This window comes from Taudactylus pleione, unplaced genomic scaffold, assembly GCF_031769625.1.
Source record: "Taudactylus pleione unplaced genomic scaffold, aTauple2 ptg000610l, whole genome shotgun sequence".
NCBI classification, from domain to species: Eukaryota; Metazoa; Chordata; class Amphibia; order Anura; family Myobatrachidae; genus Taudactylus; species Taudactylus pleione.
In genome coordinates this window covers 3,986,885-4,009,924 of record NW_028285012.1, presented here as the reverse complement: position 1 = coordinate 4,009,924, position 23,040 = coordinate 3,986,885, and the positions used below count along the sequence as shown (strand labels likewise).

The 23,040-nt window shown below is 43.4% G+C and overlaps 1 protein-coding gene across 1 annotated transcript in view; it reads right to left on the bottom strand.

Annotated features, from left to right (window-relative positions):
- Window positions 1–23,040, bottom strand: part of LOC148480568 (sickle tail protein homolog) — a 476,900-nt gene that overhangs the window by 274,642 nt on the left and 179,218 nt on the right. The window contains exon 2 of the mRNA XM_088454201.1: window positions 8,641–8,921. Within this exon, the coding sequence (XP_088310327.1) occupies window positions 8,641–8,921 (281 nt within the window). The remainder of the gene's footprint in view (window positions 1–8,640; window positions 8,922–23,040) is intronic.

Genomic DNA, 23,040 nt, shown 5'->3' with positions numbered 1-23,040 from the left:
CATAACTGTCAACATATGAATGTAGACACATGTACTACATCCCATAATAACATTCAGAAATATATAAGCAAAATGTTACCTACAGTATGTGTAAATGTTATTAGTAGCTCTTTTATATGTACTGCAACTTGTATTTTACATTATTTTTTTAAATAATTCCCAAAATGTTGAAGAAGAAAACAGGATTTCCCTGCATACAAAAAAATAATAATAAAATAAATCTGTTGGGAGTTATGTCTGTCTGATGTAAAACTGCTCATTCCTGTTAATGTAGGTGCATCAGTCATCTGAGTTATTGGAAAATAAGAATTCTAAGGTAAAGATTTAAACTAGCAAAACATATGAGTGAAAAATGAAGCACATTAGGCTGGAACGGTGGCATAGTGTTTGGCATTACTGTCTTGAGATGGATTCGACCAGGCAGGGCCAGATAAAAAAAAAAGGAGTAGCTGGGACTACAGAACCAGGTCTCCACTTAGAAAAAGGGCCCTCAAGATGGCGGTATAATGATGCTCCGCCACACTGCAGGCTACATGGCCGCCGATAAATCATAAATATTAAAACTGCATTGCTCTTTTCCTCACAAATGATGCGACTTTATATTTTTAGGTATATAGGGGCCTATTCATTAAACCTAAAAATTCGATGGGAGATAATTAGGTTTAGAATTCGCATGGAGTTCTACCTAATTATAGGTGGAATTCATCATTCCACCTCTCCATAAGTATCTATTCCGAAAAGCTGTCATTTTTGCGATGACAGCTTTTCGGTAAATAGATACTTTTCCCTGCCTACACTACCTTATAGCATCTGGAAACAGTGCTGCGCATGCGCTGTTACATCTGTAAAACCAGCGCATGCGCAACACTGCCTACAGATGCGTTAAGTTTGTGTACCCCCCCGACCCCCTCCGCTCACCTCCCTCCCCCCCCCCCCCGACTTACCTGTCCGCGTAGCAGCCTCCGGCTCCGTCCTGCTGGTCTGTCATGTGGTTTCCAAGCAGACCACATGACAGATTAGAAAAAAAAAAAAAAAAAATTATTTTTCTAAACTTTCTTGTGCTCTGCTGGGGAGCACACATGTCCGACCAGCCTCCGGAGCCTGAGGACGGAGCAGAGCGCCGGAGGGACTCGTCGGGGGACCTGCACACGTGGATACAGGTAAGTCGATTCTGCTATTCGCCACCTCACAGTGGCGAATAGTAACTGCATCAAATTCCGAAAAATTCATAATTTTCGGAATTTGATGAATACCACAATTTCCACATCCCCATACTAATGTACTAATGTATGGGGAGTGTGGAAATTAACGCAGGGGAACTTAGCAAGGAGATATCTGTGATATCTCCTGTGCTAAGTCTGTTCATGAATACCAAAATAATGTTATTTAAGGAAAATGTCCTTAAAAACGTTATTTTAGTGTTGATGAATAGGCCCCTTAGGGTCTATTTAGTAAGGCTTTTCTCCAACACTTTTAGCTGGAGAAAGCCTAAAATATCGAGAAATATCGTTACTCTTTACAAACATTTGTTTGTATAGCCACCATAGGATTCAATGGGGGCTGCGCACAAGCGATATTTATATAGCTGAGAAAAGTGATGCTTCTCAAAAACGGCGTTGTGTCTCCTGTCATTGGAGAAAAACAGGGAAGAGACATTTCTTTCATGCTTTCTCTGTCAGGACTCGCTCTGCGCATGCGCTGGGACCCGACTTATACTTACTTGCCTACCCTCCCGATTCGGCCGCTGATCCCTCTGGACCCCCCCCCCCGCAGTTACAATAGAAACCCTGCTTCACAATGCCGGAAATCTCAGCATCACTTGGCTACGCCCCCGCTCCACCTACGAATGCCGAGTAATATGTCTGCCCGTGCCCCTCTATGCCAGCCCGCCCCTCTGCTATGCCGACCTGACTGCTCCCTCCTGGAGGGGGCAGCCAGAATGTTGGCAAGCATGGACTTATGCCGCAGGCTTTCGCTGTTGCAAAAGACAGCAAAAAAAGAGTCACAGCAGCCCAGTTTTCCCCTCGCTGGGACATGCCTGTATCGCATGGTCTGAACCAGCAGGAGTTTCCATATAAATAGAGAGAAGTAAAATATGCAAGAAAAGCTGATAAATATGAAGTGGCTAACACATATTTTACTAAATGGACCCCTTAGGTAGACATTGGGGCTGATAGTGTAGGTGGTGTACACGCCCACATGGCACTGGCCACACCCACACAGCACTGATCACAGCTCCCTTGCTTCTCACAATAGGCCCTTGATCATTTGCAGCCCCAGGCCTATGTGTGCCTTAATCCACGTGTTATCTACGTGTATTTTCACCTCATGTTTGTGGGGTGCGCTCGCTCTGATTTCCTTTCACAGTCCAAATGCATGCCTCAAAGCTAATCGTCTTCTGACTAAACTGATTCCCAAACTCTGTCCTCAAGGCGCCCTAACAGTCCAGGTTTTAAGGCTATTATCCATTCTTGTGCACAAATGGTATAACCAAACTGACTGTAGTACTAATTAAGTTGCCTGTGCTTAAACATGGCTATCCTTAAAATCTGGCAGTTAGAGTGCCTTGAGAACTGAGTTTAAGAACCACTGCACTAAACTGTTCCTGCTGTGTCTGCTGTGTGTCTGTGATAGGGGAAGTTAGATTTAAGTTCCACTAGTGAAAGGACTGATATGAATGAACAGTTGCCTGATTCTACAGCACTGCAGAATAGGGATGTGATACTTACACAAAATAATAGTTTTAATGATAACTAATATACTGTATCTCTGATTCAAAGCCTTGTGAAATGATCGAATAAACATTTCTATTACAGTACATATTGTGTAATAGTGTATGCTATCAAGTTACACAATGTTGAATGCAGTAAATCCAGCTATAGCGAGCTGAGGTGTGTAGGATTAGGATCATGTACCAATTCCCCATTATTCTCTCATGTGTAACAAGATCTAACATTATATAATCAAGAGCAATAAATTAGGCTGATTATAAGGCTTTGTGACATGCCAAAAAGATACATCAAACCTATGAAACGTATACAAATAAAAGGGCTATTGTTGGTACATCTAGATAAACTGGACATTTCAAAATAATTTGTCAACCAATATATGAAGGAGGAACTGTTACGTTTACCTTGAATTACATTCTAGAGTTGATGATTAGCGAAAACCATTTATGATTATAAGAAGTTTGTAAAAGGCTGTGTTTTTGCTTTCATTTTTGGTTTGACCTCATGATTACTGAAACAATCCATCAATCTATTGTGTGTAAGGATAATCTTTCCAGAAACTAACAGTAACATAAAATGTGTCCCCATATTGAGGAATTAAGATAAAACTGAACATGGATCAAGAGGTGCATACAACAAGCAACTGAGGTGCTTGTTTGGAACGGGATTTCAAATCCCGACAACGTGCGCCCGAAAGGATGAAATGCCGACAGCGGAGGTAAGTAAAGCTAACCCTCCCCTCTCCCCCCCCTGACCCTAACCCTCCCTTACGGGTGCCTAACCCCCTAGTGCCTAACCCTAACCTCCACCCTGGGGTGAATACCATAAATCTCCCTTCCCCTAGCCTAACCCTCCCAGGGGAGTGCCTGACCCTAAGTTCCCCTGGGAGCCCCCTAACCTAACCCTCCCCCACCCCCAACTGCTAAGAATGATGGGCGCCCCGGACTTACCTTGTTCAGGCCAGCATCGTTCTGGATTCCGGAGTTGGGATTATGATAGGCGTCGGTATCTCGATGCCTGTCATAAATCCCTAGCTGGCATTCTGCCGTCGGGAATGTGACAGGCAGCCGCAACTTAACTACATCCCGCTTGTTTAGGTCTTCAGGTGACCTCATTACTGGGAGTCGGTCTGGCTAGATGGTGCACACAAAATCCGGTAGAAGACAGAGTGGAAGATGTATGGCTCCTGCTCACCTATGGACAACACATTGCCACAGGTCTGACAACCTGCCAATGGCAGTGCCTAGACGGCATTGCAGGCAAATTCAGTTACATCCTTCTGACTCTTGCTGGGGCTTTCTAGCCTTCTCTGGTTCTGCATTCCCCACAACAATAGATCCAAAGGATTATAACAGAGTCATTCAATAACTGTAAGTAAAAACTGCATTTGGCTGCAATAATGAAAATGTTTCCTTTAACATAAATTAATGAGTATTAGATCTATTTCTGTAGCTGCACCAGACTGTGTGTTGTCCTACAAGATATATAAGTGATATGTAAGTAACATCACTGTTTATATTTAAATGTATTGCCCACTATTGGGTACATTTTCTCCTAATTGGAATGTGCCATCCACAGAAGCCCTTCAGTAAGGTTTACTCCAGGACATCCGATGTTAATAATACACCTAGGGGTATATTTATTACAGTGTGGGTTTATAGAAGTTGGAGGTGTTGACCATAGCAAGCAATCATTTATCTAGCACTTATTAGAAGATAATAGCTAGAATCTGATTGGTTGTTATGGGCAACATCTCCACTTCTGTAAACCCGCCGTTGAAAAAATATACCCCTTATCCATCCCACCACTTTAACAGTGGCATCTTCTCCCTGACTTCAATGTTGCGGTTCCATCACTTTATTGCAAATAATGGAGGTTCTGGCAGAGGGGGGTGGCACCTAAATGCTTACTTGACCTGGGAGAAGGGGGCTATGTAACCAGCAGATATTTTTCAAAAGTTAACAATCCGTCCCTACATGTAATATGCCACAGAAAATAGACATGCGTAATACTGTTTTGGGAAGAAGGGCAGTGCCTCTCTGTCTTGCATTCCTCTGAAATGTGAGAGATCGGAGGACTGACAGATGCCCGACAGTGGGTCTTACCTCCATGTTTTACACCTGAAAATTCATTCAGTACAACTAATATTCCAAGTGGTTATATTATTATTATTATATTATAGTTTATTTATATGGCGCCACAAGTGTTCCGCAGCGCCTTACAAAGTACATAAACAAATAGATTGATTTACAGTACAGTACAATACATAACAGGACATGGATAATATACATTGCTACATTTGCGACCATAACACCCAGATAAGCAACAATGCAAAGCAACCAAGTGTTAGGTGCCCTGGTAGAGAGTAAGAAGTAGATGAAGGTAGAGTAAGGAGAAGCACAAGAGGGTAGAGGGTAGGGTATATCTCATTTAAATAAATGTTTTGGGTTTTCGAACTTTCTGCCGCAAAACTGATTAGTCACTAAATAGTGCATATCAGATTTACATGATAAGGAATGGCAAAAATATGCTTAAAATAAATAATGCAATTATTCTACATTCATAAAAGTATATCAGTCTCATAGCTTCACATTTCTTTATTTGTTCAATACAAAATAGAACCATATTAACAGCGGATTATAAAAGTATATATATAGGAACTAAACTAGTTAAGTTTTGTAAAGTTTAGCAGCAGCCAGATGATAGATGGAGATTCTCCAATGGTTAGAAAGACAATACGGGCCTCCAATTGTTCTCCCAAGTAATTTATGAAGTGTACAACACCTGCATGATTCTCTCTCTCCTGCACCATGTGGTACCTTATCTTCATTTGATCCCACAATGAAAAGGAAGTATCTCCTCTCCTCTCCTGCCCCCTTACTACCTGTCCACTTCACTCTGTTGCCTCATAAATCAGTTGTTTGCTGTATCTGGTGCTCATGCCAGCCTTCACTAAAATGTGTAATCTCTCTCCCTCACCACTGGTATTATTCCATCATTATTCAAGTATGCAGTATTTACTCCAATTCTGATAAATACAAATTCTGACACAAACTCTCTCACAGATTACCATCCCATCTCACAGCTCCAATGCTCCTTCAAGCTTCATGAGAGTCTTGCCTACATCCTCACACGACCTAATGGACCTTCCTCGGTCAGGCTATTATTCCCAATACTCCACAGAGCTTCGCTGAATAAGGTGGTCAATGATTTGATCCCTGAGAAGTCTAATGGCCATTACTCACTTCTAATTCTCCTCGACTAAGAAGCTCCTTTGGATTTCAGTACCATGTCTATGCTCATGACATCCAAATCTATCTATCATCGTCAGATCTCCCACCAGCTGTGTAGCCCCATCCCTCTGCCATTTCATTTTTGGATGTCCTCTCACCACCTCAAGCTCTCATTCAATAACTCAGTTAATACTATTCCCACCAGTCAACAGAAGCTGCCTTCCTAATATCTCTATAACTGTGCACAACACGACAATAAACCCTAGCCTGAAAGCTCACTTCTTAAGGGCAGGATGTATCAAGCATCTCATTTTAGTGTAAGTACATCCCGTCCTAAGTGTCAAACTTCCCCCAGAACTATCTTTTGCTCTCCACTGTATATCTAGTCTGTAATCAAATCCTATTACTGACATCTATTAAACATATCCACAATACACATGTATCTCATACAAGATGCTGACTATTGAAATAGCCTCCTAATTGGTCTTCCCCTTCCCTCTTCCTTGCAAAACATTCTTCCTCTGCTGCTCCGCTCTGTCAGTGCCTACAGTGCTCGCCTGTATTTTACTAAATCAAATATAAAATACTTCTGCTAACAAACAAAACCAAAGAAAAATACTGCACCAACATACATCTTCCCTGGCCTCAATCCATTAATTCTGCCCAAGAACTGCGTCTTCTCATCCACACTCATTACCTGCTCCCACTCCGGATTAATGACCTTGTACCGGCTGCACCCATTCTGTGCAATGCCTGCGTTCACACATCACGACTTTCCCCCTAGCCTCCAAACCATCAAATGCTCACTAAGCACTCATCTCTTTAGGAAGCTTACCAAATTCCTCAGCCACCTTCTTAGCCTCTCTATAAGATTACCATCATACTATACAGGTGGCTCAAGCTGACATAGAGGGCCAAATGTAATAGGGTGAGCATTTAGAACAGGGGTGGGGAACCTTTTTTCTGCCGAGGGCTATTTATATATATATAACATTATTTGCGGGCCCGTTGCAGGCCATGCCCCCTCTCCGTATGATGTCACACAGGGTGGGTCACAATCGCCCGTGATTACAGCAATGCCTGGAGCATTCCAAGGATGCTCCGGGGAGCTGTAAGGGCAGCGGTGTGACCGTCTGAAGCGTCCTATGGACGCTCCAGGTGGCACTGCTGCATAGATTCTGGCTGCACAGTGCCATTGTAGACACCATGCTACCCAGATGAGGCTAGCAGAAAAAAGCTCAGAGGGCCAGACCAAATGATTCCACGGGCCTTATATGGCCCCCGGGCCTGAGGTTCCCCATCCCTGGTTTAGAAAATGTGAGAGTTTACCTGTAAAGTCTCACATTGGTCAAGTTTTATGGGAAAACATCTGGATGAGAGTTTAAATCGTGAGAGCTTTTGAGTCTGAAAACATGCGAGTTTGCATGTTCTCTGACTCTATTACATTGGTCGAGTTTAAAAAGTGTGAGAGTTCACCGCTAAACTCTCACATATTCTAAACTCTCATCCTATTACATTTAGCCCTTAGTCTCTATAGTTATAAACCTTCTAAAACTTGACTAGAACATATAGCCCATCTACACAGACTACTATCAGCATTCAATGTATTAGTCATCAATATTTACTGCACATACAAAGCAAGAAGATATAAATACCCAGTGAGTATGACCTTAACCCATTGTTTCCCAGCTCCAGTTCTCAGGGACCCCTAACATAGGGTTGCTATACGTCCTGGTTTTCCCTGGATCATACAGGAATTGGGGGGTACGTGCCCCAGCATCCCGAAGACAGTCTTTGGGACATCCAAATATCCCAGGTTTATGGGTAGGGCGGCCGCTGTCACTGAGGGATGCTCTTACACAGTCACAGTGTCCAGGGATGCCCTCCCCCCACCACACATCCACCAGTCAAGAGCCCACAGCAGCCTGAACCCGGAAGTACCCTGCATTCTCCCAAAGACACGCTGCACCGGCTGTCTCTCTACCTCCCCCTAGTGGACCACACTGGGCATACTGCAGCACCAATGGAAATACAGTAGCCAGCATACCAGCGCCCTCCTTGCTGCAAACTCGCTGCCCACCACCCTTACACAAGGAGAATTGGGCCGAAATGGAAATCCTAAAATCATCCTGCTTGACCTTCACATTAAGTACAAAGCAAAGCAACACCTGACACAGACTTTTGGTGAGATACATCCCCACCGGCTGTATCCTCCACAGCTAGACGTGTACACCGGTCGACAGGGCAAAGCTGTATACTTCTGAGCACACCAGATCCAATATCATGCACTGTGAATATTACACCACCGGGCACCTGTCAGTAAGTACTTATTGCAATAATCCACCTTCTCCTATATTGTTTCTTGTTATTTTTTTCTTTACTTAAAGCGATTTACAGTGATGTATTATTGCATATCAATGTATCGATTTTTTATTCTTGAAATATAGCAACCCTACCTTAACGGTGCATGTTTTCCAGATCTTCTAGTTGATGCACAGGTGTGTTCAGTACTTGCTGACACATTTTACAGATCCACCGGTTGGAGCTGATTATTGCATTTGTAGTACTGAAGAGAACTTTAAGACATGCACTGTTAGGGGTCCCTGAGGACTGGAGTTGGGAAACACTGCCTTAACCAATTAGCATTAGCATTATATATATTATACGCTTTTACATACCTGGTCTCTCAAACGTTCCTGGTGACCCATTATTGCAGTTGCATGATGAGGGTATTTGTATTTGAGATGTTCCAAAAAGGCTTCCCTCTTCCTGTCCATATCTGAAGTCTGCATTCCCAGTATCTCTTTAGAACTGCGGGGCCCGCCTACTGTGTGTCTTCGGGGGATGTTCCGTCCGGCCTTGGATGGGATATGACTGTTTCCATTAGACAAATTCTCTTTTGACTTGTTGTATTCGGCATCATCTAATGAGCCGCCATACATATTATTTTTTGTCTGACCTGAAAAATATAATAATATAGAGAGTAAGATATTACACTGCATCAGGTAACATAAAATGGAAATAACTGTTACATATACATCACAGTGAGAACAATGCTATCGACTGTTAAGAATATATCACAAGGACCAGCATGCAGCTTGTGCAGCTCAGGAGGTTCTGCATTCTGGTTGAGCAATTTGCAGTCTCCTAGAACAGTTTTATGAGGATTTATTTACATTTACACATTATTTTTATACAGCCAAACATTTGTAGGTGATGGGTTATAAAGTCTTGCCAACATTATTAACCATGTTATTTAGGCTTCTTTTGAAAAATTAAATCTTACAACTCCCCAGATGACCCCATTCATAAACTTTATCGTGACCTCCATGCAGGCTGCTGAATTGCTGGGGAGCTTCTTTAAATGACAGAGGAGAAGATCCAACTAATGGACAAATGAAAGCTCTCTCCGGATTGGACTAGAATACCGACCAATCAGGAACTGTACATTTCAGCTGATTTCCTCAGAAACCCATCAGCAAAGGTCTCTGATGATTGTAACTTAAAGACCTTGCTGAACGCGGCAAATGGTGGGATACAAACTAATGTAATGGTGTGGAGGAGGGAGAGTCCTATGTAGCACCGCTGTACCGGGAGGCAATCAGGAAGCTGACTGCCTAAATACCGGTAGCCGGCTTCCCGACTGTCTTATCCCGGCATGGGTGAAATGCCGGGCGTCTAGATATAGATCGTAGTGATGCCGGGCGCCGTGAGCGGACAGCCGCGGGGGGAGGGTTAGGTTTAGGGCTCCCGGGGGGGACTTAGGGTTAGGCACCCCCCCCGGGAGGGGTAGGGTTAGGCTAGGGGGAGGGAGGGTTAGGCACCCCCGGGGGGACTTAGGGTTAGGCACCCCCCCGGGGGACTTATGTTTAGGCAGCGGGGAAGGAGGTGGTTAGGGTTAGGCACTTAGAGGGGGGATTAGGGTTAGGCACTTGGGGGGGAAGTTAGGGTTAGGTACCCCTAAGGAGGGTTAGGTTAGTGGATACTTACCTATCCACGATCGGGATTTCCAGCGCTGTCGGGCTTCCGCTGCGTCGCACTCTGCTTCTGTCGGGCTGCCGCTGACGGGAATCGAACCGCCGGCCAGTGTGTTGCAACAAAGTTAAAAGCTCTAAAGTTTCCTTCAGTTCCACTACACGTGCACAAGCTGGGCAGCCCAAACACAAATTTGCTCAGCTGCCCCAGCAATAAATAGGCCTATTAATGTCTTACAGCTATAACATTATCCATGGTAATCCATGATAATCCCTCCAAGTTCAATCATTCAAAAAGCAAAATCAACCTTGTTTTGCTTTTCAAATGATTGTCCCTTTAAAACATTGGTCAGACTCACCGGGAACTAATTGATGCCTGGAAGTCGCAGGCTATTATATTTCCCCACTAAGACTTCAATACTGAATCTGAGTTATTAGCACTGTGAGGTAGGAGTGGAGAAAAAAAAGAGATACAAGGACAACATAAATATTGGGGAGTTACAGTACCTGGTACTGTATCTGGCTTTGGTGGTTTAAGATTTCACAAAGGAGGAACAAATGTAAAGGTCTATTTGCTAATATGCGGCGATATTCCGCTTATTACAGCGCAGGAAACCAGTTTCTTCTGCAGTGACACTATACCAGTCAGTACTTGATGCTTTTGCGCATACATTAGCCTGCCTTGTCGGGTCACACATTAGCAGTGCACTGCAATCTCGGCTTGGAGCTCCCATTCAACTTTTGATTAACGAAAAACAATTATTTAAAGATGGGGAAAAATCATTAAACAATCTGTAGTTTTCTTTAGAAAAAAAAATGCTTTATTTAAGTAAACAAAGCAACTAGATTACGATACTCAATCCCAGCTCTTCAAAATGTTTGAGACGACAAAATGTTGTTTTTTTTTACATAAGAAGCTTTATCTACATCTACAACAGATCAATATGTCATATTTCTCCTTCTGCTATGTATTATTGCATATCCCAGAACATTTCTTTCTTTCTCTCTTTCTTTAGTTTGGTTATTTTTTTATTTAATGTAGGACACAATTTGTCTATTACAAGGTTCTTTGCTTTTTGTGCAATATTTTGCTATTTTTGATTTATGTCTCATATCTACTGTATATTGTACTCAGGTACATGTGATTAATTTGTCTGGCATCCCTTTTGTGCCTAACTTGTCTTACTCTTTTACTTGTACAATTCAAGAACCTTTTTTCTTTGTAATTTGCAACAAAATAAAAAAATAATAAACAGATAAAAAAAAATAGTAAACAAAGCATTTTATCTGTGGTCTACCCCTGCTATTGCCACCCTTAGATAAAGGGATTGCGGGGGTACATGCACAGTCACATTTCTTAAATAGGCTTCCGCATGGGGGAAGCTTTTGACACAGAAATCTGGCAAATAGTTTGTACAACTGGGGATAGCCAGAGATAACCCTGGTAGATAGAGAGAAGCCCTAAGAAAGTACTAATCTCCATATAATAAATGGATGCCTTAACCAACCAGCCAGAGGGCAATGTTTATAGTTAGTAGATGATGGAAATCTTCATAAAACAAGTTTGATACATGAACTTCATTTAATATGAAAAAATACTACTACGTACATAACAGTGTGAATCTCCACACTCTCCTTTGTGACAACAGTAAAAAAAAAAAAACAGTAAAAATATATTATGCTAAGTTACCATAGTTTAATAACACTGAGTAATATATCACTAAAAGGGGCTTATCGGGATGATATACAGTGATGCTGGAAAGTTTGTGAACCCTACCTCAGATTTTTAAACAAGTCCTAAAAGTAGATAAAGAGAACCAAATCAAACAAATGAGACTAAAAAATTAGACATGCTCATTTTTTTTTTTTCATTTTAGGAAAATGATCCAATATCACATATCTCTGAGTGTCAATAGTATGTGAACCTTTAGGATTGGCAGATATTTGAATGTGAAATTAGAGTCAGGTATTTTCCATTTATGAGATGACAATCACTTGCTTCACTAGGAGGTGTGCGGGCCGCACTGGGTGACACCATCCGAGGGGGTGACACCAAAATAGCAGATAGCTGCTCTGCTATTTTGGTGTCACCCCGTCGGATGGTATCACCGAACAGAGAGAGGCAGGGGAGAGGCTGTGGGCTGTCCCCAGCAGCTGCCAGAGTTCTGGGTAAGGCAAGCCCATTGTGTGTGGCTGTGCCGAGAATGGGATTTGCACACATATGGGGGCCTTCGGTGCGCACAATGAGTCCTGTAGTGCAAGCTGCACCTGGTGTCACCATAGTAAGTGATGCCGCTGATGACAATCAAGTGTGAGTGGACAACCTGTCTTTTTAAAAGAACAGGGATCTATCAAAGTCTGATGTTCACAACACATGTTTGTGGAAGTGGATCATGCCACGAACAAAGAAGATTTCTGAGGACCTCAAAAGAAGAGCTGTTGATGTTCATTGGCTCCACCAACCAACAGTCAGACAGATTGTGTGCAAATAGAGGAAATTCCAGACCATTATTTCCCTCCCCAGGAGTGGTCAACCAACAAAGATCACGCCAAGAGCAAGTCATCTAATAGCTTGCAAGGTCACAAAGGAATCCAAGGTAACCTCTAAGCAACTGAAGGCTTTTTTCACATTAGCAAATGTTAATGTTCATGAGTCCACTATCAGGAGGACACTGAACAACAATGGTGTGCATGGCAAGAATGCAAGAAGAAAGTCGTGGCTCTCCAAAAAGAACATTGCCCCCCGTATGCAGTTTGCTAAAGATCACCTGGACAAGCCAGAAGACTATTGGAGCAATGTTTGGTGGACAGATGAGTCCAAAATAGGGCTTTTTGGTTTAAATGAGAAGAGTTATGTTTGGAGAAAGGAGAACACTGCATTCCAGCATACAAACCTCATACCATCTCTGAAACACAGTGGTGGTGGTACCATGGTTTAGGCCTGTTTTGCTGCATCTGGCCCAAGATGATTTGTCATTATTGATGGGACAATGAATTCTGAATTATACGAGATTATTCTAAAGGAAAATGTCAGGAGATCTGTCCATGAGCTGCATCTCAAGAGAACGTGGGTCATGCAGCAAGACAACGGCCCAAAGCACACAAGTCATTCGACCAAAGAATGGTTAAAGAAGAATAAATGTAAAGTTTTGGAAGGGCCAAGTCAAAGTCCTGACCTTAATTCAATTGAAATGTTGTGGAAAGACCTGAAGCGAGCAGTTCATGGGAGGAAACCCACCAACATAACAGAGTTGAAGCTGTTTTGTACAGAGGAATGGGATAAAATTCCTCCAAGCCGATGTTCAGGACTAATTAACAATTACGTTTAGAAGCCATTATTGCTGCACAAGGGGGTCATACCAGATACTGAAAGGAAAAGTTCACATACTTTTGCCACTCACAGATATGTGATATTGGATCATTTTCCTCAATGAAAAAAATGAGCACGTCTATTTTTTAGTCTCATTTGTTTGATTTGGTTCTTTATCTACTTTTAGGACTTGTGTGAAAATCTGAGGTAGTTTTAGGCCAAACTTCTGCAGAAATATAGAAAATTCTGAAGGGTTCACAAACTTTCCAGCACCACTGTATCAAAGAGCGAAAAGCACTATTAATGGCAGATGTATGTTTTGGCTGATAATACTGTAATCCTCAGGCAGTAGTATCCCCTTTGCATAGGGAAGCCTATTTAACAAGTATTACAGCACTAAAAGATTTTATTAATTTTGAAAAATGTTGCAACTTTTTTATTTATTTAATAAATGTAAATGTTTCTTAAGTGTAAATCTGGGTCATACTTACCTACTCTCCAGGAGAGTGTGGGAGAATTGCTGTTTATTGGATAGTCCCCTGCACCCCCGGTAGTATAAATGGATCTCCCACATTCCACCGCACTTCCTAATGTATGGGCAAGGAAGGGGAGATAATATTGGAACTCGTGGCTCCGTACGGAGGGGGCGGGGTTTTGCTGCAACGGGGGTAGGGCCTAATATATAAAGAGCCCACCCCTCCTCCAAAGTGGTAATTTGAATCTCCTCTCCGGGCTCCTCCATGCATGAAGCTGCCACCTCAGAGGTGGTGAAGGTCAACTCTGCCCTGTCTTTAGAGCAGAGCTGCATTCCATGTAATAAAGAGTTTTTAAATATGGTGGCACTTTGCTCCAAAGCATGTACTTTGTAGCCTGTAGAGCCTCAGGATGCTCGGTGCAGAGCTCTACTTCCTGGTGATTCTGGCCCCGCCCCTTTGGCGTGACAGCATGATGTCATATGTTGAGGAGGCGGGGTCAACACAGGTCAGCACAGAGCCCTGCTAAGGCACTGATCAAAATTGGAGATTTTCTGCGATTATTGCAGTGGAATTTAAAGCAGCCATTTTATGAAAGGCAGAAAAGGCCGTTTATAAAAATCCCCCCCAAATCTCCATAAAACTTGCCAAACACTTTCATAACTATGCTCAAAATCCACTATTTGGGAGGCATCTCTTAATTTGTAGAAGTCAGATTAAACAGATTAAACAAAAAATGTTCATATGATCACACGGAATGTGCAGAGTAAGAGAAGTTGTACTGTGTATTTCACACTTGTTGATCTACTCAGGATTATATGTAAATTTGTAATGGTGCAGAATTACACAATTTGCAACAGAAGTGCAGCTGTCCATAGAGTCAGAATAAGGTCGAGCATCACTGATACAGGAAAATATAAGCAAGTCTATATCTAAAATCAGGAGCTACCAGGTGAGGTCTAGACCCAAATAGCAGCTGTTAATAGGGGAGACGCAGTGCCAACAAAACATAGAAACATGAAGCAACAGATACAGCGCTCTCAATGAACCTTACAGTTAGCAGGGCCGAAACTAGGATATCTGTCACCCGGTGCAAGGTAGCAATTTTGTGCCCCCCCCCCCTTCCCGTACCTGGATTTTGTCCTTGCACCTCCATAAGGCAGTGCACTAGTCCCTGGTATAGTGACTTACATTATTCCACATTATGCCATACACTGTAATGCCTATTACCAAGTGCCACTTACATATTTGCCCGACACCACTGTATGCCCCACAGTAAGGCTTTTAATTACTTTAAAATTACCTGTTTGATGTCAGGGGTTTCATGTTTGTTGCCAGGGGGTTTCATGCTCATTGCCAGGGGCTTTCATGCTCATTGCCAGGGGTTTTTATGGTCGCTGCCAGGGGTGCTTCACTGGAGAAGATGCAGCTTTCAGCATCTTCTCCCGGCACTTGCGCTGGCCTAACAGACACTAGAGGTCCAGTAAGGATCTCTAGCATGTCTCCTCCTTTGCGGCGGCCATTTTTGGATGGCCGTTTTCTGACTCTCCAGCCCCCAAGCCACCGTGAGTCATCCCTTTTTCACCCCCTGCATTCTGGCACCCGGTGCATGTGCACCTCTAGCCCCCCCCTAGTTGCAGCCCTGCAGTTAGTCATATGAACGTAAATGATTCAGGTAAATAATGAACCAATGAATGGATGGAATGTATAAAAGATAATAAGATATTTAATGTGACCATAAAAAAATAAAACACAATATTAACAAATAAAAATGCAAAAACGGCAGTTGTGGAGCACAACCAGTAACTTGGCATTTGGCAGCTCAAATATGGCGGAACTATAGTATGAATTCTAGTCCTCAAATTAATTCCTCCTTAGGCAAACAAATGGTAGTTTGAAATGGGATGTAGTCAGCATCCCGGCGTGCGGGATGCAGACGGTCAAAATACAGACGCCGGAATCCCGACCGCCGGCATCCCGAAGGTAAGTATCAGGGATTAGGGGGAGGGTTAGGGTTAGGTACCGGCGAGAGTGAGGTTAGGGTTAGGCACTAAGGAGAGAGGGTTAGGCACTGGTGAGGGGGAGGTTAGGGATAGGCACTAAGGGAGGAGGATAGGGTTAGGCACTAAGGAGAGAGGGTTAGGGTTAGGCACCGGCAAGAGGGAGGTTAGGGTTAGGCACTCAGGCCTGCTGAGGGTAATAGGGGGCGTGGCCTAATCGCGGGAGGCATGGCCACGCCCCCTTCCCCCCCAAAAAAATAAAAAAATTTGCAGCGCCGCTTTGTGGTGCTGCGCGCTGGGGAGGGGGGCACTCTAGGCCCCCTCAGCTCTGCTCAAAGCCAGGGTGGGCGCGATCAGTGTGATCGCTCCCCCCCACAGGCATAGGAAACTGCTGTGGCTGCTGCTCAGCAGCCATGAGCAGTCTCCACTGCAGCTCAGCACACGCTGTGTGCTGGGCTGCTGTGAGGGAGGGGGAGCGGCGCCGGGCCCCTCAGGAAGCCCGGGCCCCGGTAATCTGTACCCGCTCCCCCCCCCTCTCGGCGCCCCTGTAGGCACTAAGGGGGATTTTAGGGTTGGGCATCGGGGAGGGAGGGGTAGGGGTAAGGCTTAGTCTTACCTTATTTACCGAAGGGTGACGGTATTCTTACCAGCGGCATCCCGACTGCGGGGATCCCATACCCAACCCATTTGAAATGAGTGTTGGAAATAAGCAATGTCTAGCCCAGGTAATCATTTACCGGATGCTTGAAGTATTGGGTCCCTTTAGCGAAGAATTACAACCCCCGAATCAGTCTGTTCCCCTTTAAAACAGTGCACAAACTGGAATTTCCAATAGATTAAGATGAGGTAAACAGTTTCCGCGGAGGTGATAGAGACGTTAAGGAAGGTACACAGCCAGTTGGCTGACGCAATTCGCTGTGTGGTACACACGCTACAGCCCTACGGAACAGAACCTAGGTAAACTCCATCATTGCTTAAAATGATAGTGTGATTAAACAATAGAACCATGTGTAATAAACACACAATTACTATGCTGTTTTGTAGCCTACAATCTCTCCATCTTTCGTTCACTTCATACCTCCTAACTCAACAAACTTTGCTAATTCATGCTCCAATACCCCCCTTATTGCCACAATCTACCCCCATCCCAAAACCACATTACTCCCCTCACAGTCCCAACAGCTCTCAATAAGTCACAATAACACCCTCCCAGTACGATGTGAGCAACATGGCCTGAAAAGAGTAAATATTTTGAAATGTGGGTATTCTTATAAAAGTAAAGGCTACATAAAATGGGTTCTGGATGAAAAGTCAACAGTAAAAAGGTTGACAAACAATAGGTAGACAGGGACAATAGGTCAACAGGTACAAAAGGTTGACGGGAATAAAAGATCAACATGTGATGGTCAACACAAATAAAATGGTCACATTTTTTTTAAAGTTTTTTAGAGTTAGGTACTAGGTGGGGTGGTTAGGGTTAAGCATGTTCCCCAGCGGTTAGGATTAGGCACTAGGAGGAACAGTTAGGGTTAGGCCTTGTGTGCCTGTTGACCTACATTCATGTTGACCTTCTGTATGTCAACCTTTTGCACCTGTCGACCTTTTGTCCCTGTCGGCCTATTGACGGTCGACCATTTGGTGTTAACCTTTTTATTGTAGATCTAATGAACCACACCCACATAGGATCTACAGTGAGCAGACATCTTTGTGAGGAAGTGCATAATTTAATCCATGGGTCAGACTTAACAGTGTGGAAGGAAATAGAAGGATTTGGTTCTAAAAGAGGTTCGGTATATTGGAAAGTGAGCGATGCTAAGTGCCTCAGAGTTCATCCTGTGCAAACTGGGCTTCTTGTTAGGTCCACTGGCACATTATGCGAGTACCGCCTCTCCTACCTAAGGAAACATTGCTGTACATAACAGCTTCTCCAGCTGTGGAGGATGCATGATAAAATTATTTGGAAATAGGAGAGCTGACTAGAGGAAGTTCAACCTTAGAACTCTAACTGATGACAGAGCTAAAATCAAGCAAGACGTATGCGACTGTGATTTATTGTGGGGCTCTAGAGAACATGATGGGACTGTACACCATGGGCATAAGGAAGATATTCTGCCCATGTACATAGTGGGCATAGATAGATACTGTATGTACTAAGGCCCTGATTCAGAGCCGGATGCTCTGACCAGAGCGCTCGCTCTGAATCAGGGCCGTCCTATTTAAATTTGGAGCGGCCTTTTGGACGCTCGCATAGCTGTGGGTTGCCCCCCACAGCTTATGCGAGCGTCCATGATGATGGTCGCGATGGTCAAGACCATCGCGGCCATCGGGCTTGCGACGAGACCCTGCGGTAGGGTCTCGCTGCCGCAAGCCCTGGAGTGATTTTGGCTCTATCAGACACGCCCCTAGTGATGTCAGTGGGGCCGGCCCCAGACGGTAGGCGTTCCCATGGGAACGCCTCCGTCTGGCAGGCACGCCCCCAGCACGCCCACCAAAGGGGGCGTGCTGTCAATCAACATCGACAGCACGCCCCCTTTAGTGCGAGACCCGGAGCGATGGAGAGCCCGTCGCTCCCCGGGTCTCGCGCATGCGCACGACGGAGCTCCCTCCGTCGTGCGCATGCGCAGTGGGGGAACATCGACCCGCTTGCGAGCGTCCTGCGCTCGCAAGCGGGTCTGAATGAGACCCTAGGTTTGTTGTGCCGAGTATTTGCTTTATTTCCCTTATCGCATATTATACTTGTATTTGCTGTAATGTGCTACACCCGGCGAAAGTCTCTCTGGAATAGGGGCTTCCATGTTGCAATATGAACACTTCTTTGCTGTAGGACACTAAGTTACTCCATTCATTTTTTTGTACAAAATTGCATACTATTTAGATCTCCTCTTCAGGTGATCCAAGCGGCAAGTGTGGGGGAGGAGTGATGCAATTCACATAATAAAGGCACTGACCCCCCAGTGCGCAATTTGAATAGTGCAGTGGGGGCGTGACATGGTAACATGATTTGCAGCAAAACGCGTCATCACCCAGACCATACTTGCCAACTCTCTCTCATTGTCATGGAGACTCCCTGAAATAGCAGCAATCTCCCTGTCTCCCTGAAGAGTCTAGCAATATCCCTGATTACATCTTACTCACATTATGAAGCTGTTATATATAAAAAAAAAACAGAGATCTATACATTGAAATGGGATTATTAGTATCATTGGTTATAAGGCACAATGGGCCTGATTCAGACCCACTCGCGAGCGGCTGTACGCTCGCAAGTGGGTCGATGGTCTGCACTGAGCATGCGCACGACGGAGGGAGCTCCGTCGTGCGCATGCGCCAGACACGACGAGCGAAGGACTTTCCTTCGCTCGTTGTGTCCGATCAAAGGGGGCGTGCTGTCAATGTTGATTGACAGCACGCCCCCTTTGGTGGGCGTGCCGGGGGCGTGCCTCCCTGACGGGGGCGTGCCCACGGGAACGCCTCCCGTCAGAAGCCGGCCCACTGACATCACTAGTGATGTCAGTGGGAGTGATTTTGGCTCTGATAGAGCCAAAATCACTCCGGAGCTTGCGGTTGAAAACCTCAACCGCAGGCTCCGGCTCGCAATTTCGATGGTCGCGATGGTCACGACCATCGCGGCCATCAAAATGCACGCTCGTATAGCCTGTGGGTGGTGACCCACAGCTATACGAGCGTCCAGGAGGACGCTCCATGAAAAAGGAGCCCGGCCCTCATGCAGAGCGTGCGCTCTGCTCAGAGCGTACGGCTCTGAATGAGGGCCAATGATCCCTATTGCTACATGTATTTTCTGAAAAGTATCAGTGTGGTTTCATCTATAAATAGATCTTAATAACTGCTTTGAGACTCGTTTACATTTGACTGTAAGTACATTTTATGACACGTCTCTCAGATGTAGCAGTACACGCCCACTTTAACGCACACTCACACGTATTGCTTTCACAATTTACCTGAAATGTTTTTTTTTCAAAAGTAGCCAAGTATGACCCACACCAAGCTTATTTCCCCAGAATGGTGTCCTGTTCCAAAAATTTTCAAAGTTTGCAAATCTCGCAAATATTCATGAGATTAGAGAAGTACGACAAAGGGAGGAATTCAATTAGATGCAAAAAAGCGAATACTTAACATCGGAGAGGTTTTAGCACAATTTGCGTGTTTTGGTGCGATATTTTTGTGTCTTTTGTCTATGCGTGCTTCTGTTTTTTGCACTATCCAATTACAGAAAGACGTGAAAACGCATTCGCACGTAAACTGTTCATAGAGCGACCAGCGAAAAAGTATAGGTGAATCACTGAATTTTGGAAAATCTGTTTTTACCCCTTAAAATATGTAACTGACAAAGGTCATCATTTTAGAAGTGGATTAGTGGCCCTAATTAAAGTATTTGGGGGTTCTTAAATTGTGTCAAATGGCTGTTATATGATATTTATATAAATGTGGAAAAAAAAAAAAAAAAAAGAAAATAATTTCTGCAGTTAAATTAGGGGCACAAGTATATTTTCAAGTAAAAAAAGTACACTTTTAAAGTTTTTAAACCATGTGCAGACACGAGCAATGTTTAAAACACATGTCCCATCCATACTGCCCCCAAAATACCTGACCCACTACTTTAATAACCTATTTTCCACTAATTTTAATTTTTTCACCACAAAATTGCCTTAATTATTGGCCAAATGAAGATAATTAAAAATAATTTTTGTCTAATTTCTCATTAGGAGGAGTGTCCAAGGGGTTCTGAACCAAGGGCCTGATTCAGTAATGCACACTAGTACACTGCTGAACACAGATTCCTGATGATTAACAGTGTGCTGCCGTTTGTGGGCGATGGCCTCTGTTTCTCAAAACAGAGGCGTTTCACCGCCGTTGGGGGGGGCAGGATCTTTGTCGGTTGACGGATATTTCGTAGCCTCTATCTCATATCTGCGGCAGCTGGCTTGCATGACCCCATGAGTCACTTAGCCAGCCGATATTCTCGCAGATTATCCAATGCTGCGTTGTACAACGCAGCTCGGATAAGTAATGCATGCAGGAGGCGTGATGCCTCCTACTGAATTACCATAATTGCAAGGACAGAATTGCAAAGCTGCTTGCGTGCAGCTTTGCAATTCCGTCCTAAGCTGAATCAAGCCCCAAGTCCCTATATTTTTAAACAAAAATAGGGATTTTGCACAATTTTTTACCTACTCTGAATTCGCACAATACGATTACACGGTACGCATTATTGTGCAAAAACTTTTCGCAAAACCACGGCTATTCGCGGCTAATTAAATCCAGCCCGGAGGGTCATATTTATCAATGCCTGTTATTGTCAGTGTATAGCTTAGCATTATGCATCAAGGGGTTACTGCTGATGATAACATTTGCATGGGGGAGACTATTTAGCAAGCATCTTAGAATGGTGATAAAAGAACAAATCCTTAAAAAAAAAATTCATTTTCTGAATAATTTTTTTTTTCAATGTTGATTTTTCCATGTTTATTTTTCTTAATTATTTTAAAATATTTTTGAATCTATTTTTTGTTCTACAATTTATTTATTTAATCAATGGAACTTCACTGTGCGTGCATGAACCAGCTAGCTGGGTGACATGCAGTATACGTATAACCCATGCGACTGGCCAGGCGAAGCTGTAAGTTAACCTTGCCCCTGAGATATAATATTAATAAATTTACTAATAAATAGAGTGATAATTATTTGACAACTGAGGCAATATAAAATCACACTTATTGCCGTATATTAATAAATACAACACAAATTTTCCAGTAAGTTGGAATTTCCGGCATTTAATGTTACCTCCCCAGGTGCCAAACAGACCTCCTAGCAATAATTATTGCTGAGGTGAGTCAGACTAAACTGAAAGTAAACAGCTAAATTCAAGGGTCACTGAGCACAAAGACAGAGCACTGTGCTTACTGTGCTGAGTACTAAGTATACAAAATACACAACTATTTACACAATACACATGGCACAACACAGGCTGCATACCTCCGCCCTGGCACTGTAGCTTCTTCTTAATGGAAACTTTATTGTTTAAACAATTCTGATCTTAAATTGTGCAGGGAATTGTTTGTAATATCACTATTACACAATTGCTTTAGAGCTACGCACAAAACTCGTAAGGAACAGTTTATCCCTGTCCTGTAGAGCTTACAATTTATTAGTTAGCACTAGCGGGGAGGACTCACACAACCAGCCACTGTTCCTTGACTCAGACAAAAGTCAGTCTTGTTAGAAAAAATAAACAGCTCCCAAATCACCGGATGCCGAAGATTATCTTGTATCTTTATTTATTTTTTTCATATGTATTTTTATCCTATAATAAAGTTTTTGTTGCTACTGCATTAGAAGGTGTAGTGTAGACAAAGCAGAGCTCATATGAATTAAATGCCCAGTCTGTGACATGAGGCCATTAATAAACTACCAAAACTATAGTGATTGTCATGACATTCAATATCTTATATTCTTACATCTTCACCATTATTTTCTCCAGATTACCAAAAAAATAAATAAATCAAGAAATGCGTTCATTTAATTTTACATTTCCCAGCAAAGGATCCAATTTGTTCTTCTTAGGGGGGATGTACAGTAGTGCAAAATGTGAGTGCTAAATACAACTGACATCTGATATTGTTCGTTAACAGGGATCACTGACAGTATCACATTTAAGTGACTCCCTTAAAGTGACAATGCCTTTATCCTGAAGCACAGACCTGTAGGCAAGGGGTTAGTAGTTACACACCAAAACCACACACAGTATATATTGTATGTAACACAGCCTTTGTAATGCCCAGGCTCTAACCTCATCTAGCAGTAATCCGGTTACTCACCGTTACATTGTCTGTTACCCAGTAGAGCCAGAAAATGTTCAGACCCCCGGCTTGTGCTCCCCTCCATTGTCCCTAACATGCAGCTGAAGGTTCTCAAGGAAACTTTAAAAAACAGGAAGAGATTACGGAAACAACAAGCAGCATTCCAGCCTGGTCTAATCACACTCCCTGGGAAAAAGGTCTCTTCAGGGCTGGGGAGTTCTCTAAAGTCTGCCTTGGCTGCTACTGCTGGTATAGCACTCAGTGAGGGCCCCAACAGGTGATGAGCCCTCTCTGCGGGTACAGTCCAAGGAGGCTGAATGCTTTCCACTGCTGCCAATTCCACATATAGCTACAATTACTGCAGCATTATGAATGGGATCATTTCACTGGAGGGAAGAATTGAACTGAATGAAAAAAAAAAAAAAACAAGCGGAAAACTTTAACTCTTTTGTTGCTACATCAGGTTGTCATCATAATTTGTCCTAATTTTACATTCATTTTTATTC